Source organism: Geotrypetes seraphini, chromosome 1 (genome assembly GCF_902459505.1).
Source record: "Geotrypetes seraphini chromosome 1, aGeoSer1.1, whole genome shotgun sequence".
Classification (NCBI taxonomy): Eukaryota; Metazoa; Chordata; class Amphibia; order Gymnophiona; family Dermophiidae; genus Geotrypetes; species Geotrypetes seraphini.
In genome coordinates, this window is record NC_047084.1 from 482,170,230 (window position 1) to 482,185,392 (window position 15,163).

The 15,163-nt window shown below is 46.0% G+C and overlaps 1 protein-coding gene across 3 annotated transcripts in view; it reads left to right on the top strand.

Annotated features, from left to right (window-relative positions):
• The window catches only part of JAK2 (Janus kinase 2), a 298,615-nt gene that overhangs the window by 81,727 nt on the left and 201,725 nt on the right, over nt 1–15,163 (top strand). For all 3 annotated transcript variants that reach the window (XM_033925632.1, XM_033925622.1, XM_033925643.1), the window contains 2 exons: nt 8,318–8,463; nt 13,639–13,960. In XM_033925632.1, the coding sequence (XP_033781523.1) occupies nt 8,318–8,463; nt 13,639–13,960 (468 nt within the window). The remainder of the gene's footprint in view (nt 1–8,317; nt 8,464–13,638; nt 13,961–15,163) is intronic.

The following is a 15,163-nucleotide window of genomic DNA, read 5'->3' on the forward strand; positions in this document are numbered from 1 at the left end:
AATATATAAACAAAGAATAAAAAGGGCATGAGTTAAAAACAATTACAATTAATAATAATAATAATAATAATAATAACTTTATTCTTCTATACCGCCACAATCTTGCGACTTCTAGGCGGTTTACAATCAAGAGTGCTGGACATTCAGCGAAATACAATAAGTAGATATTCAGAGGAAATACAGAGATCAGAGACCTCAGGAGGCAATAGTATAGAAATACAATTTGCTGAGCGAAAATGTAATATGTACATTTTAGTAGGTAATGTCCGACAGGACCTGTTGGGGATTAATAGCAACGTAAAGTTACGATAAGATGAAGATAACAGATTATATTTATAACAGTGCTCTAAGTTCAGGTGGAATAGGGAGGGGGGAGGGAGAACGGGTCAATTGTTTAGGTATTTCTGGAACAAGTATGTTTTTAGGCGTTTCCTGAATTCCCCGTATGTAGTGGGCGAAAGCAGTTGGTTTAGGTCTTTGCCCCATAGGACTGCTTGGTGAGAGAGAAGGTGTTCGTGGTGTTTTTTCATTTTGCAGCCAAACAATCAAACGCACAGACAAACATTAACACACCGATACAGAATGGAAAAGGGCGGAAATACATTTGTATAAAGAGAAATAGAGGGAGAAGGATCAAAACAAAAGGGAGGCGCACAAAAAATAAATAGTCTGGTACTTTGTAAAATAGGTTAAAATGATTAAAAATGGCAAGGAACAAGTTTCCATTGCCGTCCTTAGAAGGACTGTTATACTCCAAATGCGTCTTTAAACAGAAAGGCCTTCAAGTTACTTTTAAATTTATCAAGTGATTAAATTTCTCTTATATAATTTGGTGCTGAGTTCCAGATGGTAGGGGCCGTAACAGAAAAGATATTAGTGCGCATAGTGTTAATGTGTCTTAAAGAGGGAATGGATAGCAGGTTTTGATTAGATGAACGTAATGTACGATGGGGGGTGTGGGGAATTAATAGCCTGTTAATGAAATCAGGTTGGCCGGAAGTTATGGTCTTATATGTCAGTAACATTATTTTATAGGAAATTCGATGATCTATGTGCTAGCCTATGGCTATTTAAATGCTCAATATTGATTTAAGCAGCAGTGTTAGCTGGCTCAAAAATAGCTGGATATTCAAAGCTGAAGTCTGGACAGGGCCTGGTTTTGAATATCTGGGAATAACTGTGGACAGTGAGCAAAACGCTCACTGCTGCTAACTTAATATCAGACCCAGTGTTTTCCAAGCTGATTGTGAAGTAACTCCTATGCTCTAGTTTTCAAGAAATCCCATAATAAATATATGCAAGATAGATGTGGTGCATGCACTGTTTCAACTGCATTTTCAACTGCATATTTCTTGCATATTCAGTATGAATATCCTGACAATCAGGACAGGGACCGAGCCTTCTCATATAGCTGTAAATTAAGAAAAAAAGATACAAAAATGCAGTAAATGTAATGAGAACACTACTGACGGGCATCAAACCTCCAATCTTTATGCTACTGCTATACAACCCTAACTACTGTGCCACAGAACAGCTAGAAAAACAAAAGGACATCTTCGGCATATATTCTTCTCAAAATCACAAACATCATAAAACAGTCTTTAATCTTATTCCATATTCTAATCTACCGTATTTTCACGCAAATAACGCGCACCCGTATAAAACGCGCACACGGGTATAGCGCGCAGAAATCACGATGATATGTACAAAAACTTTGGTATACCGCGCTCACGGGTATACCGCGCATGCTGCCCGACGCTCCTTTCGCCCGCCCTGACTTCCGTGCACTGTCCCCCCTTGAAGGTCTGTCCCCATCCTGAAAGCCTGATGCCCCCCCCCCGACGTCCGATACATCCCTCCCCCCGAAGGACCGCCGACTCCCCAACAATATCGGGCCAGGAGGGAGCCCAAATCCTCCTGGCCACGGCGACCCCCTAACCCCACCCCGCACTACATTACGGGCAGGAGGGATCCCAGGCCCTCCTGCCCTCGACGCAAACCCCCCTCCCCCCAACGACCGCCCCCCCCCCAAGAACCTCCGATCGCCCCCCCAGCCGACCCGCGACCCCCCTGGCGACCCCCCCACCCCCCTGCCCCGTACCTTTGGTAGTTGGGCCAGAAGGGAGCCCAAACCCTCCTGGCCACGGCGACCCCCTAACCCCACCCCGCACTACATTACGGGCAGGAGGGATCCCAGGCCCTCCTGCCCTCGACGCAAACCCCCCTCCCCCCCAACGACCGCCCCCCCCAAGAACCTCCGACCGCCCCCCCAGCCGACCCGCGACCCCCCTGGCGACCCCCCCACCCCCCTTCCCCGTACCTTTGGTAGTTGGCCGGACAGACGGGAGCCAAACCCGCCTGTCCGGCAGGCAGCCAACGAAGGAATGAGGCCGGATTGGCCCATCCATCCTAAAGCTCCGCCTACTGGTGGGGCCTAAGGCGCGTGGGCCAATCAGAATAGGCCCTGGAGCCTTAGGTCCCACCTGGGGGCGCGGCCTGAGGCACATGGTCGGGTTGGGCCCATGTGCCTCAGGCCGCGCCCCCAGGTGGGACCTAAGGCTCCAGGGCCTATTCTGATTGGCCCACGCGCCTTAGGCCCCACCAGTAGGCGGAGCTTTAGGATGGATGGGCCAATCCGGCCTCATTCCTTCGTTGGCTGCCTGCCGGACAGGCGGGTTTGGCTCCCGTCTGTCCGGCCAACTAACAAAGGTACGGGGAAGGGGGGTGGGGGGGGTCGTGGGGGTCGCCAGGGGGATCGCGGGTCGGCTGGGGGGCGGTCGGAGGTTCTTGGGGGGGGCGGGTCGTTGGGGGGGGGGGGGGTTTGCGTCGAGGGCAGGAGGGCCTGGGATCTCTCCTGCCCGTAATGTAGTGCGGGGTGGGGTTAGGGGGTCGCCGTGGCCAGGAGGGTTTGGGCTCCCTTCTGGCCCAACTACCAAAGGTACGGGGAAGGGGGGTGGGGGGGTCGTGGGGATCGCCAGGGGGGTCGCGGGTCGGCTGGGGGGGCGGTCGGAGGTTCTTGGGGGGGGGGCGGTCGTTGGAGGGAGGGGGGTTTGCGTCGAGGGCAGGAGGGCCTGGGATCCCTCCTGCCCGTAATGTAGTGCGGGGTGGGGTTAGGGGGTCGCCGTGGCCAGGAGGGTTTGGGCTCCCTTCTGGCCCGATATTGTCGGGAAGTCGGCGGTCCTTCGGGGTGGGGGTGCGAGTGGTCCTGCCGGGGGGGGATGTATCGGACGTCGGGGAGTCGGCCGGGCAAGAGGGCTTGGGCTCCCTCTTGCTCCGATCGTGGATGCGGGTGCGGGTGGGAGCGCGTGCGAGCGGTCGTTCGGGGGTGGGGGTGCGAGCGGGTCCTGCTGGGGGGGTGAGTCGGGCGGGGTGGGAACTATGTTTTAAAACTTTTGTATACCGCGCTCACGCATATAACGCGCGAGGGGTATGCGCGGTAGGTAAAAACGCGTATAACGCGCGTTATATGCGTGAAAATACGGTAATCTTCTATTTGTGTGTCACACAAACCTGTGCAGGCTCTAGGCGACTTACATAGAAAGGAGAGAGAGGGGAAAAGACAGGGGAAGACTGAAGGAAAAGCATGAGAGAGGAGGCGAAGAAGGGGCATAAAGATTTAATTGTCGAAAAGAAGAGTTTTCAGCTTCAGCATGAGCAGCCGTATTCAAACCATGAGTAACTGTATTGAGCTCAAAAATATATTGCTGTTCTCCCTTAGCAACATTGAAGCAATTTCAGCAATATTGAAGCAATTTCAGCACAACCGAGATGACGTATCATTTTAATGACAAAAAATGAAGATCTGTATAGTGATTAGCTGAGAACCAATGTTGAACTATTGGTGCTGTCTGTAAATTTCTTGCAATACAAGCTTCTATGTTCGATATGGTGCATGTTTTAATCCTGTGAATAGTTTTAACCATATAGAGGAGATTGCATGGGCATAGAATGACATATTTCTTACTCAACTTAAGATTTTTTTTAATGTACATTTATGTACACATTTTAATGTACATTTTAGGCACATTTTTAGGTACACTTAGGCATATTTAGGTACACCGTTATTTTGTAAGGTTTGCTCCATTTAAGGATGTTTCTATTTTTAATATTTAATGATTGTATATATATTTATTTATTTATTCTTTATTTCTCATTTTTATAAATTTGTAATGGAGATTTCAAAGTTTAAATGTTAGGCTCATGTGAAAATCATTTGATCTGAATAAGCCTGACAAATTTTAATATAGTTAATAGGTCCTTTGATAAACTTCATTTCTGTTTTATAACTATACCAGTAGTAATGAAAAAAATTTATAGTTAGCTATTTGAGTAGCATAAAATTATTCAGGAAAACTAGTCAACACTGCTTACAAAAAGTAACATTAGTACTTGTGCAACATATAACACATTGCATCTGAATTTAAAATGTACCTTTAAAAAATACAACTACCTGCCTTCACAATAAATTTTAGGCATTCCTAGTCAGGAAGTCAACTGTTCACTTCATTAGGAACCAGAAGGTTCTTGAATCATTGCCATATAAGTATGGAATAGGGATGTTGTCAAGGATGTGCAGTCTTTGCAAACAGAGTGCACTCTTTAGATTGCACACGATTTCTGTATCCTTTCTATTATAAAACCATAGATCTGACTTCTTAAAAATAATCCTTTTCTCCTATGCTTTCTGGAATTCTGATATCTATGCTCTCTGCATCTTAGTTTGAAGGCTGTTCCGTGTATCCAGTATTATCCCAAGACAAGCAGGCAGCATATTCTCACAGGTGGGTGACATCATCCACGGAGCCCGGTGCGGACTGTCTAAAATTGTAGTATTACTTTAACTCTTCAGAAGTCTCAAGAAAGCCCATACTGCACACGCACGAGTGTCTTCCTGCCCGATGGCTCGCAGGACTATCAGTTCTTTGTTTTCCGCAGAGCGAAGAAGTTATTTTTTTCTGAACTCCTTTAGCGCATACATTCTTGTCACTTTTTAGCGCCATCCCATGCGACTTTTTAAAATTTCTTTTTCTTCACTGTTTGTTTTCAATTTCCTTTAATTTAGTACATTTGCTCTATTTTTCTAATTTTCATTCATTTTGCGTTTTTGGGCTGTCAGCCCTTTAGCCTCCTCTTTGAGCATCAACTAGTTTTCAAACAAATGTATACCATTACCATTGGTAAACATTGTTTCTTTTGACCTCACTTTGGCTGATTTTTCTTCAATGTCAAGGCCTTCTAGTGGTTTTGAGGTGCACTCGATGCAATCGAACCATTTTGGTCATTGATCCAAACAAGTGGTGCCTTCAGTGCCTAGGCCCTGACCATCAGTTGGGCTGTACAAGCTGACTCGCACTACAATTATGTTCTCTAAAGATTCGTCAGATCCAACAAGAAATACTTTTTGGAACTTCCTCGATGTCGGCATCTTCTATGTTAGAATCTACTCCTCTACTGGCAACATTGGTACCGATATCGGCATCGACGCTGCCATTGGATAACCGACTGAACAGCAATCTTCTTCACACCATGTGTCGCTGACTACACGAGCATCGAGTAAGTCGATGCAGTGTCAACGTCGATGCAAGCAACGCTTCTTATTATCCTTCAGTGGACAAATGCAAAGTGTTGCACATTGGGAAGAATAACACAAATCACAGTTACCGGATGCTAGGGTCCTCCTTGGGGGTTAGCATCCAAGAAAAGGATCTGGGTGGTGGTGTAGACAATACAATGAAACCTTCCACCCAATGTGCAGTGGTGGCCAAAAAAGCAAATAAGATGCTAGGAATTTAAAAAAGGATGATTAACATGTTTGAAAATATTATGTCTCTATATTGCTCCATGGTGCGACCTCACCTGGAGTATTGCATTCAGTTCTGGTCTCCTTAACTCAAGAAAGATATAGCAGCCCTAGAAAAGGTTCAAAGAAGAGAGACCAAGGTGATGGAACTCTTCTCATATGAGGAAAGACTAAAAAGGTTAAGGCTCTTCAGCTTGGAAAAGAGACAGTTGAGAGGATATATGATTGAAGTCTACAAAATCCTGAGTGGAGTAGAACAGGTACAAGTGGATCGATTTTTCACTCTGTCAAAAATGACAAAGACTAGGAGACATTCGATGTAGTTACAGGGAAATACATTTAAAACTAATAGGAGGAAATATTTTTCACTGAGAGAATAGTTGGAATGCATTGCCAGAGGTTGTGGTAAAAGTGGATAGTGTAGCTGTTTTAAGAAGGGTTTGGACAATTTCCTGCAGGAAAAGTCCATAGTCTTGTTATTGAGAAAGATATGGGGCAAGCTACTGTTTGCCTGGATCAGTAGCATGGAATGTTGCTACTCTTTGGGTTTGGCCAGGTACTAGTGACCTGTATTGGCCACCATGAGAATGGGCTACTGGGCTTGATGGACCTTTTGTCTGACCCAGTAAGGCTTTTCTGGTTCTTTTGTGGTCTCCACTTCCTTATACTACCTGTGCCAACTGTGAAGGATCAAACCATATCTCTTCAAACCTGACCTCATCTGCACTCATCTGCACCTATGTTCTTTCTAGAATGGACTACTGATACTCCCTATTTAATGGAATAACTTCTAAGGAACTCAAATGTCTCCAATGAGTCCAAAACTCAGCGATCCGCCTCCTATACAGCTTCAAGTACCCCATTCCCACTGCACCAGCTCTCCACACAGAACACTAGCTACCTATCCACAAATGCTGCATATTCAAGGCCCTTGTAATAGCCCACAAAAGATTCCGCAACACAACCCTGATCTACATTACATCCAAACTACACCCCAACTACCCTTTCTACTCTGAAGCAGAGAAGGAACTATGTATCCCCCTGGGAAGATCTCTCAAGATGGAAATGGCTCATAAACACTCTTACAGCCACTTTATCCCTCGGCTATGGAACCAGCTGCCTGTACAGATAAGAGCACAGGACTCACTGATGGCGTTCCGAAGAGCAGTGAAGACCCTCCTCTTTAACTGAATGGACACTAGCAAACAGACTCCACTTTACATCATTCCTCTTATTACATTACATTACATTACATTAGTGATTTTTATTCCGCTTGTACCTTGCGGTTCAAAGCGGATTACATAAGAAGAGAACTGGACATTTCCAGGATGGTACATGACAATAGAGAATACAGTTTGAGGATAGAGACTTAATAACAGAATGATAGTAAAGACTTAATAACATCGGAAGATGTTTTGGACGGCAGTGTTTTGGTTTCTTGGGGGATGGGGTGAGGGAGGTTAGGTAGATTGTATATGCTTTTTGAACAGCAGTGTTTTGATTTCTTATGTACACCATGTTTTGTTGACCAGTTATGCTCTTAACTTATTATGTATGTTCTGTTGTAACCCATTCTGAGCTACCGGGAGGATGGGATAGAAATTGAAATAAATAAATTCAAAGAAATGCAATAGATTGATGAGAGAAGATTTCCCTTTACTAAATCCATATTGGCTTTCTCTACCTGAAGGAAGTAGAAAGAGTTTCAAGGCTTCTGGAGTGCTTGAACTTGGAAGATCATAATTTGTTTATTGAGATGGCACCAGATAAATCCTAATATTCTCAAAATTCTTAAGATAGTCTTTGAGGAGGAGGAGAGCATAGTAGTTAGAGCTTACAGCCTCAGCACCCTGATGTTGTGGGTTCAAACCCCGCACTGCTTCTTGTGACCCTGGGCAAGTCACTCAGTCCTCCACTGCCCCAGGTACATTAAATAGATTGTGAGCCCACCAGGACAGATAGGGAAAATGCTTAAAGTACCTGTATGTAAACAGCTTTTGAGTGTGGTTATAAAACTATATATAAAAAAGCATATGACTTGCATATGGCTGTTTTATGGCAAAACAGGCATGCAGCTTAGAAGAAATAATAATCTAGAGGATTCTCTTGTGGCTCTGGTGAAGGGCGTTGAGTATGATGTTATTTTTTTTGGAGGAAGTTTGGATAATTATCAATGAAACAGAAAAAAAAAAATCTTATAGAACAGTTCCTTCAAATAGCATAGCAGAATGCCACAAAGAAGAGATTAAGTAGCCCAAAGAGACCAGGTTTTAAATGCCCTTTTAGCAAATAGACATCTTTTATAGCAGGTATATTAGTTGTCAGTTGTAGACCTAGGAGGATTACTACCACTCTGAAATTTTCAGAATTGTTTAAAATCCTGGCTATATTAGACTTTGTTTAATTTTATTAAAGTCTAAGGGAAGATTTATAAGTAAATTAAATATTTGTGCACCACTTTTCATATGCAGTGATGCAACAATTTTAATTTGGTTTCTTTTTTTCTTACTCCTTTAGTGGCGTGATGATTTTGTAGATGGATGGGTGAATGTTCCTGTGACACATGAAACTCAGGAGGAGTGCCTTGGTATGGCTGTTCTTGATATGATGAGAATGGCCAAGGAAAAGGAGCAAACACCATTGGACATCTATAATTCAATCAGGTAAAATACTTAAAAAACATTTGTCTTTCTTGTACAATCCCACTATATTCCAGGACCAGTGGGTTATTTTCATCTACCCGCCAGGAACTTTAGAAAGCCTCAAAACTTCAGAGGCAAAAATTTTACCCCCTTCCCCTCATACCTCATCCTCTGCTCCTCAGTTCTTCCTACAGGCCAGGCTATAGGATCTTTTCATGTCTGCTCATGTTTAATTTCATTGGTTTTTTTCTGATCGAGATTTGCAGGGTCGCTACCTGGTCCTCACTGCATACATTCACCAAGCTTTATAGGATCAATGTGGCGGCCAAGCAGGATGCTGATTTTGGGGCCTCTGTATTGGCAGTGGGCTCATCAGTCCCACCCTGATTTTTAAGACTGCTCTGTTACGTCCCACTGGTCCCGGAATAAAGTGGGAATATACAAGAACGAATGATTAGGTTCTTACCTTTGCTAATCTTCTTTCTTGTAAATCCACACTTTATTCTGGGAACCCATCTCTATAATTGCTGATTCGCTGATTGTCTGCTTTCCATGTACTGGTAAACTGGATTTCTGTTTCTTGATCAACGTTTCTAAGAATGTCATCAGTATGGGTTTAGCACTTACTTGGGGGAGGGGTCCTTGGTTCAGGCACCCCCTTTTGACAGTGCAGGCTGTCTCTCTTTAGCACTTTTTGTCGTTCAGATTCTCATGTTTCATAACCTGTTATTTCGTTTTTCATTGTTACTGTTGTTGTATTTGTTCATAAAAGCAGAATTGGTTTAATTGCCAGGGAGTTTCCCCGTTCCCCTCTCTCTTGTTATTATCCTCTACAGATGCTCTTGGCTGCTTTAAGACTGACTAGTGAGCAGAGGAGCATGCTCAGTGATGAGGTATGAAGGGGAGGGGGGTAAAAGCTTCTGAAGTTTTGAGGCTTTCTACAGTTCCTGGTGGGTAGGCAGAAATAAACTTCACAAACCTAATATCCAAAATCCCAAACAGATCAAAGGCCATCTTCACACTGTCAAAAAACTTATTCACCTCCTCCCAAGGATCACACCATATCCAAAAATCAAACTTAGATAGTGAATCCCTCTCAAATTTCTTCCATGACAAGATATCAAAGATACGAGAATCCTTAGACTTAGAAGCCCAAGCTCTGCCAAGCATCCCGAAAACTATATAAAACAACAACCTATATAAGATAGAAACTCTCAACAGTTTCAAGCCAGTTTCCATTGACGACCTAAAAAGTACAATAGTCTCCTTACAACCTCGATCCTAGACCTATGCCCATCCACTACACTTCTAGCTACCAACGAATATTCCTGAACTCCATTTTACCCCTAATTAATGAGTCTCTACAATCAGGCTTAATACCACAGAGCTGGAAATCCTTAAAAACCCCACTATGGACCCGGACAATCCAAGCAGCTATAAACCAGTCTCAAATCTCCAATTTGTCTCAAAAATACTAGAAAAGATAGTGCTCACACAACTATGAGAGTTCATGGAAACAAACATCACCCTCTCCAACTTCTAATCAGGATTCAGGAAGCACCACAGCACAGAAACGGTGCTTCTAGACATCATGGATGACTGCTGGAAAATCCTTGATGAGGGAAAAGATGCACTGCTGGTCCTACTAGCCTTTGATACTATTGATCACTCGCTCCTCCTATCAAGATTACACTCGATCGAAATCCATGATGTTGCACTGGCATGGTTCTTCTGCTTCTTGAATAAAAGATCTCAGAAAGTACTACTGGAGCCCTCCTTATCAGAACCAAAACCTCTATGCTACGGAATGCCCCAGGGTGCATTACTATCCCCACTCCTCTTCAACCTATATGTCAAACCAGTACTTGACATCGCAGAAAAATACCAAATCAAAATCCACTCATATGCAGACATACAACTTTATCTCCCCCTGGGTCAACACCGAGATGCACAACTAAAAAAACTTCACTGCTGCCTAGCAGAAATAAAAAACTTGATGACTGCAAATAAACCAGCTAAATTCATCAAAACCAGAACTTCTCTAGATACACAAGATCACTTGCACCTACCCCCGCCCATATTTTTCTTGGGGAAATGATACCCTTACAGCCAAAGACAACGTCTGCAACCTAGGTGTGATTCTCGACTCAAACCTGTCGCTCTCAGACCATTTATCAAAAATAGTATCTTCCTCTTTCTATTACCGTATTTTCACGCAAATAACGCGCACCCGTATAAAACGCGCACACGGGTATAGCGCGCAGAAATCACGATGATATGTACAAAAACTTTGGTATACCGCGCTCACGGGTATACCGCGCATGCTGCCCGACGCTCCTTTCGCCCGCCCTGACTTTCCGACTCTCCGTTCACCCCCCCTGACTTCCGTGCACTGTCCCCCCTTGAAGGTCTGTCCCCATCCTGAAAGCCTGATGCCCCCCCCCCCCACGTCCGATACATCCCTCCCCCCGAAGGACCGCCGACTCCCCAACAATATCGGGCCAGGAGGGAGCCCAAATCCTCCTGGCCACGGCGACCCCCTAACCCCACCCCGCACTACATTACGGGCAGGAGGGATCCCAGGCCCTCCTGCCCTCGACGCAAACCCCCCTCCCCCCAACGACTGCCCCCCCCCAAGAACCTCCGACCGCCCCCCCAGCCGACCCGCGACCCCCCCTGGCGACCCCCACGACCCCCCCCACCCCCCTTCCCCGTACCTTTGGTAGTTGGGCCAGAAGGGAGCCCAAACCCTCCTGGCCACGGCGACCCCCTAACCCCACCCCGCACTACATTACGGGCAGGAGGGATCCCAGGCCCTCCTGCCCTCGACGCAAACCCCCCTCCCCCCCAACGACCGCCCCCCCCAAGAACCTCCGACCGCTCCCCCAGCCGACCCGCGACCCCCCTGGCGACCCCCCCGACCCCACCACCCCCCTTCCCCGTACCTTTGGTAGTTGGCCGGACAGACGGGAGCCAAACCCGCCTGTCCGGCAGGCAACCAACGAAGGAATGAGGCCGGATTGGCCCATCCATCCTAAAGCTCCGCCTACTGGTGGGGCCTAAGGCGCGTGGGCCAATCAGAATAGGCCCTGGAGCCTTAGGTCCCACCTGGGGGCGCGGCCTGAGGCACATGGTCGGGTTGGGCCCATGTGCCTCAGGCCGCGCCCCCAGGTGGGACATAAGGCTCCAGGGCCTATTCTGATTGGCCCACGCGCCTTAGGCCCCACCAGTAGGCGGAGCTTTAGGATGGATGGGCCAATCCGGCCTCATTCCTTCGTTGGCTGCCTGCCGGACAGGCGGGTTTGGCTCCCGTCTGTCCGGCCAACTACCAAAGGTACGGGAAAGGGGGGTGGGGGGGTCGTGGGGGGTCGCCAGGGGGATCGCGGGTCGGCTGGGGGGCGGTCGGAGGTTCTTGGGGGGGGGGCGGTCGTTGGGGGGGAGGGGGTTTTGCGTCGAGGGCAGGAGGGCCTGGGATCCCTCCTGCCCGTAATGTAGTGCGGGGTGGGGTTAGGGGGTCGCCGTGGCCAGGAGGGTTTGGGCTCCCTTCTGGCCCGATATTGTCGGGAAGTCGGCGGTCCTTCGGGGTGGGGGTGCGAGTGGTCCTGCCGGGGGGGGGGGGGGATGGATCGGACGTCGGGGAGTCGGCCGGGCAAGAGGGCTTGGGCTTCCTCTTGCTCCGATCGTGGATGCGGGTGCGGGTGGGAGCGCGTGCGAGCGGTCGTTCGGGGTGGGGGTGCGAGTGGTCCTGCCGGGGGGGGGGGGGATGTATCGGACGTCGGGGAGTCGGCCGGGCAAGAGGGCTTGGGCTCCCTCTTGCTCCGATCGTGGATGCGGGTGCGGGTGGGAACGCGTGCGAGCGGTCGTTCGGGGTGGGGGTGCGAGTGGTCCTGCCGGGGGGGGGGGGGGATGTATCGGACGTCGGGGAGTCGGCCGGGCAAGAGGGCTTGGGCTCCCTCTTGCTCCGATCGTGGATGCGGGTGCGGGTGGGAGCGCGTGCGAGCGGTCGTTCGGGGTGGGGGTGCGAGCGGTCCTGCTGGGGGGGGTGAATCGGGCGTCGGGCGGGGTGGGAACTATGTTTTAAAACTTTTGTATACCGCGCTCACGCATATAACGCGCGAGGGGTATGCGCGGTAGGTAAAAACGCGTATAACGCGCGCGTTATATGCGTGAAAATACGGTACTTCCACCAACTAAAGTACATCCATGCCTATTTTTCAGAAAGCAATTTTGCTCAGCTACTATACGTGTTTGTATTATCCCAACTAGATTACTGCAACACTTTACTAGTGGGTCACCAGCAAAAACATTCTCCCAGAAGTTTTTTTCATAAGTGCATAATTCCATTAACAGTGTGGCATCTCTGTGCAAAAGGTATATATAGGAACAATCTGTGGTCCTTCAGGTTTGCTTTTTATGAATGAGAAAAAAATAAATATTTATTTCATATTTCTGATTTTTCCTAAGCTTTGTGGTCTTCCTTTCTTGTCACCTTGCTTTACTTTAATGATGATTTTTTTTCACTCGTTCTTTTACTCTCCTGATTCTTTCCTCATCTGTTTGAGATTCTTTTTGAATGCTATACTTTTGCTTTTGTTTTTTCAACCACCATGTTGGAGAATCATATGAGGTTTCCTTTTTCTTCTTTTATCAGCTTCACTTATAGATGTGTTACTGGCATGAATACATTTTGTTTAGCTTGGTATATTTCTACTCCATCTCTCCCAGTTCCTCCTTATGATGCTTTCCCATTGTGTCAAAGTCAACAGTTTTGAAACCCAGGACTTTGAGCTTGGTGTGTTTAGACTCTGTTTCATGAAAGAGTTGTCATACTTTTATTTTATGATGACTAGAGATATCATATGTGCAGAATGAGCTGGTCTTAAATTTATTTACACATTGTGTGCTATTGCTTTGTTTTTATTTCAGATGCCTACTTGTCTTAAATTCATCTGAAAGTAGGGCTGAAAAAGATTTTCTTTATCCTTTTCAAAGTCAGATTTATTTTAGTTTTGTGAACTGAGAAATTGAGCCATGAACATTGGATTCAGAAGTGATAAGAATTTCATGAGCTAGTCAGTATCTTGGCAGATAATTTTAGATGCTGTATTTTAGATATGAATTTCCTATAGTTGCTTCTGAATTGGTAACAATATTTTTGCACACTTCATTTGTATAATTCTTGTTTTGTATTCACAGCTACAAGACATTTTTACCTGTTTGTGTTCGAGCAAAAATCCAAGACTACCACATTTTGACAAGAAAGAGAATAAGGTACAGATTCCGCAAATTTATTCAGCAGTTCGGTCAGTGTAAAGCTACTGCCCGGGATTTGAAACTTAAATACCTTATAAATCTGGAAACGCTTCAGCCAGCCTTCTATTCAGAGCGTTATGAAGTAAAAGAGCCTTGTAGAGGTCCTTCAGGCGAGGAGATTTTTGCAACCATTGTAGTAAATGGAAACGATGGAATTCAGTGGTCAAGAGGAAAACATAAAGACAATGATGAACTGAGAGACCAGGTAATGCATAACAGTACTCTCTTGTTGTTGCTGTTTGTTGTTAGAAAGATTTTGATAAAGCAAATTTGCCTGAGCACAACACATTAGACCAGATTTTAGCAGAAATTTAGAACTATGTATGGTACTTTATCCATGTACAAAGCACCCTATGTGAGATTAGAATTTAAGTGAAGCAGACATAGTAGTTTTGAGGTAACAAATTGTGTTTTTACAGAATAAATTTGTGTGGGTTTTATTTTTTTTTCTGGCCAGTTTCACTACAGTCTGAAATAATGATCTTGCTCACTAAATTTCTTATAGGTCTAAGCCACTCTCCTCATCTATTCAGTTCTTACAGAGGGAAATTTAGGATTGAGGGTGAGTTTCCCCTCCACACATTTTTCACAGATTTTCACTAGTTTGAAAATTGCACCATAACATTTTAGATGCAAAAAGCAAATGGTTCCTTCTAGTGCAAAAGGCATGAGTCTTGAACCAGTGGATTATTCACCTTTAATTGCGAGTTGTGTAGAAGGCATCATCTACATCTTTCAGCTCTGCCTCCTGTATCACTGGGCTGGGCTGTAACTCCTCAAGTTTCCTTCTACACACAAGTTGAAGGTGTCTTTTAGATCTGCTCTGATTTTGGTTTATTATTTTTGGGTTTTATCCTGATTTGCAAGCTTTTCGGTGCTTCAGAGGTCTCTAGTTTTTCTGGGGCAGTTCTGCCTGGGAGAAGACACAGACTCTCGTGGTCAGAAGTCTGTAGTTGTGAGGGCAGCCCTTCTACAGGGCACCTACCTAGCCAGCCTGCTTTAATAATTTTGGTGGCTTGGGGACCATTCCTCTGGTAGCAAGTCTCGCTCCTAATTGTTACTGGAGTTTGAATGTAGGCTGAGTGGCTCCGTGTCAGTCCTGAGGACTTTATCAGGTACCAGCTGTGCTTCCCCCACCTGACGATACATGAGGAGCTTTGGGGTGCTGGATTCTCAGGCTGTAACACAGTCTTTATTGGTAGCCCAAAGAAACAAGCATTTGGAACTAGTTTTACATGTTTGTCTGAGGCAGTGGTCTTCTCCATCTTCCAGTTGCTGTTTCAGCTAAAGCAGGCACAGCACCAACAGAATTGTGAACACTCTCCATTGTAATCTATGGGAGATATTGGGAGGGTCTATATGTGCCTTTTGGGGGGTTTCTGGGGCTTAGATTTGGGTCCCTTGCCTC